The sequence below is a fragment of the Drosophila novamexicana genome, unplaced genomic scaffold (genome assembly GCF_003285875.2).
Source record: "Drosophila novamexicana strain 15010-1031.04,08,12 unplaced genomic scaffold, DnovRS2.1 tig00000485-arrow-pilon, whole genome shotgun sequence".
Classification (NCBI taxonomy): Eukaryota; Metazoa; Arthropoda; class Insecta; order Diptera; family Drosophilidae; genus Drosophila; species Drosophila novamexicana.
The window spans coordinates 3,134,984-3,137,639 of NW_020824808.1; the positions used below are offsets into that span (position 1 = coordinate 3,134,984).

The window sequence follows — 2,656 nt, forward strand, 5'->3', positions numbered from 1 at the left end:
GTTGTTAAATATTCCTCTAATTTTTTGTTTTTTTTCATTATTTTTTTTATTCTTTAACTTTTCGCTTAAGTTTTTTAGTATAATTTGCTTCTTTCTATTTTAAAGCAAGCTTAACTTTGAGTTATATTTTAAGCATTTTCTTTATCGTTCTTTTTCTTTCATTCTCCTTTTTTCTATTGGTTCTTTAATTCCCAAAATCAATCTTTACCACGAGCAGTTTGTGAACTGATTCTGAAATCAAATAAGCCAAAGTTCTTTACCTTTCCTTCACATTACAAATATCAGTTAATTAAAATCTTGTAACTTAAAATTGTGTTCAATTTAATGTGCATCGTTTTCGAATACCAATCGATTTAAAATCTGTGCTAGTTTTTACTTAATAGGCACTATTAAATTGGGTTTACGATATCGAAATATATTGTAATAATGCAAACGAGATGCAAGCTGCAGGCAATGCACCGCAAAAAGCAAATCCGTAATTAAATAACAATATTAAAATGTCGCATTATAAAACCTTTTGATTGATGTGCCAATTTGTAAAGTGCGTGTGTGTGTGCGCGTGTGTGTTTTACATTCGTATGTGAGCTGAAATCAAGTGCTTTAACTGCACAAAAGTTCAGTGGTACAAAGCGTGTGTAATTAATATTATTTTTTATTTACATTTAATATGCATGTATTAATTTGCCAATAAGGTAATTGAAGACAGTTGAACAAAGGTGAATAAAAACGCAATTCAAATTTGAATGAATCATTTGCAAATGTGTGCCACAACCATAAGCATAGTCGCTACACCCTGTCGCAGCTGGATTTGTGTTTGTTTGCCTTTTGTTTTTTCGCATTTGCATTTCTTTTGTTTCATACGCAATGAACTTGACATGCAACCTGACGCATGACGCGACTGCTCGCCTGTTTCAGCTGCACGCTGCACCAAGTAGCTCCTGGCTGACCTGCGCTGACGTTTGCTGCGTGTGTCAGTCACTCCGCTTGTCAGTCAAAGGCAGCAGCCGGCTGCCGGCAGCCAGCAGCCAGCAGAGAGCAGCCAGCGGCAGTCAAATGGTCGTCGCACAGTTGGAAATCGGAGCTTGCGAACCGGATTTACTCAAAACAAACAAAAAATTTAACAAATAACAACGTTGAATTATCGGGTGCCATCGGCTGCGCAATGCTCTGTCGCAAACAGTTTTTCTTAGTGATTCTTAAACTAAGTTTAAATCAGTGAATTTCCAACTGTTACCATTTGCTATGTGGCCACAATTTATTTGGTTCGAGCTTTAGAGAAGCTGAGCCGTAGGCTTTCCGCAAAATACGCTGATTTCAGTTCTTAGAATATGGAAGATATAAATTGCCTGACACGGATAGAAATATTTATTACAAGTGACGCTCATGCTCAAAGTCAATGTACCTGTTTTCAAATCGCGAACAAAGAGTATCTGAAAAAAGCGGCAGTGAAATGTTTTTTCTCTCGACTTGAACTTGATGCGCGCTTTAAATATAAAATAACACACAACGCTCAGAACATTAGACGTGTTCAAGAGCTCGATTTAAACGTAGCGCGTAAAAAATTCAAGGAACTTGAATTTAAAAAAAATTGCAAATCATTTATTTACATTTAAAAAAGTTGTGTCAAAGTATTAGAAAGCATAAGACAACAAATTTGATCAAGGCATATTAATATAAAATATATAAGAGAAAAAGGAACTTTTTTAAAGATGTGTGCGACAAGTTTCAGAAATATGGTAAGCATTCAAAATTTGTCACAAAACATTTAAGCGAACTATCAATTTTCCAAACCTAGCTACTCAGCTGCTGTCTAGCCCTAGTGCTGACCACAAGTCAAGCACTGCCACGCTACAGTAAAAACTCGTACAAGAGAAACTTTGATCTGAGTGGCGCCAGCAGCGAGACCATCCTTGCCTATGCGTCCAAGCCACAACCGCCCATGACACTGACGGACAACTACAACTTAATCAGGCCCGATTATTACGATCACCATCCGGCGGAGTCAATGCAGCTGCAAAACTTTGCAAACTTCTATGAGGCTGAAATGAGCCCGGGCGCCGATTTGGGCATGGATGAGTCACAGTTTCTGACCAGTACGCCCGTGCGCGAGCCACAGCCGATCAATGCCGAGGAGCTGCTTATACGCAAGCAGCTGCATCCGGTGGACATTAGCCGGGAGAAGAAGGCCCTGCAGAAGCTGAAGAAGGGCGACACGAAGCCGCGTGGCGCTGACTATGCGGAATGGGATCAATTTGATTATGATCTTTATAGCGTCAATCCCGGCGAGAACAAAAAGTACAATAACGATTTCTAAATCTGGCAGCGTTTTCGGCAAGTTTCTTGTTATTTCCGAATTTGTTTACTTACGTTTGTTTTTGTTAAGCACTGAAATAAATTATTTATTTATTTGTAAATTGCATTTCGCAAATGTGTTCGGAATGTGGTTTTGAAAGCTTTTATGGCTGTCGCAACATCTTTGTCTTATTTTTTTTTTATAATTTTACCTTTTTTCGCTTAAATAATTATTAGTTGCCTAATTTGTTTAATTGCGTTTGTCATTAGCATTTAGCCAGGCGGCGCGCTTCCCTTTAATTATAGAGAAGATATTTTTTGTTAAATTTTTTTTTGCGAAATCAATTTTGGACTTCCAGAGTTT

At 37.8% G+C, this 2,656-nt stretch overlaps 1 protein-coding gene across 1 annotated transcript; it reads left to right on the forward strand.

Annotated features, from left to right (window-relative positions):
* The first annotated feature begins 1,571 nt into the window (after window positions 1-1,571).
* Window positions 1,572-2,373, forward strand: LOC115761596. The gene is made up of 2 exons (XM_030703394.1): window positions 1,572-1,736; window positions 1,796-2,373. Exons 1-2 carry the CDS (start codon window positions 1,710-1,712, stop codon window positions 2,312-2,314), a joined length of 546 nt encoding a protein of 181 aa, XP_030559254.1. The 5' UTR covers window positions 1,572-1,709; the 3' UTR covers window positions 2,315-2,373.
* Window positions 2,374-2,656: the final 283 nt, after the last annotated feature.

Coding starts and splice junctions, on each gene's coding strand:
- LOC115761596 (XM_030703394.1), top strand. CDS start 1,710: ATGTGTGCGACAAGTTTCAGAAATATG. Junction 1,737..1,795: donor CGACAAGTTTCAGAAATATG/GTAAGCATTCAA, acceptor TTCCAAACCTAG/CTACTCAGCTGCTGTCTAGC.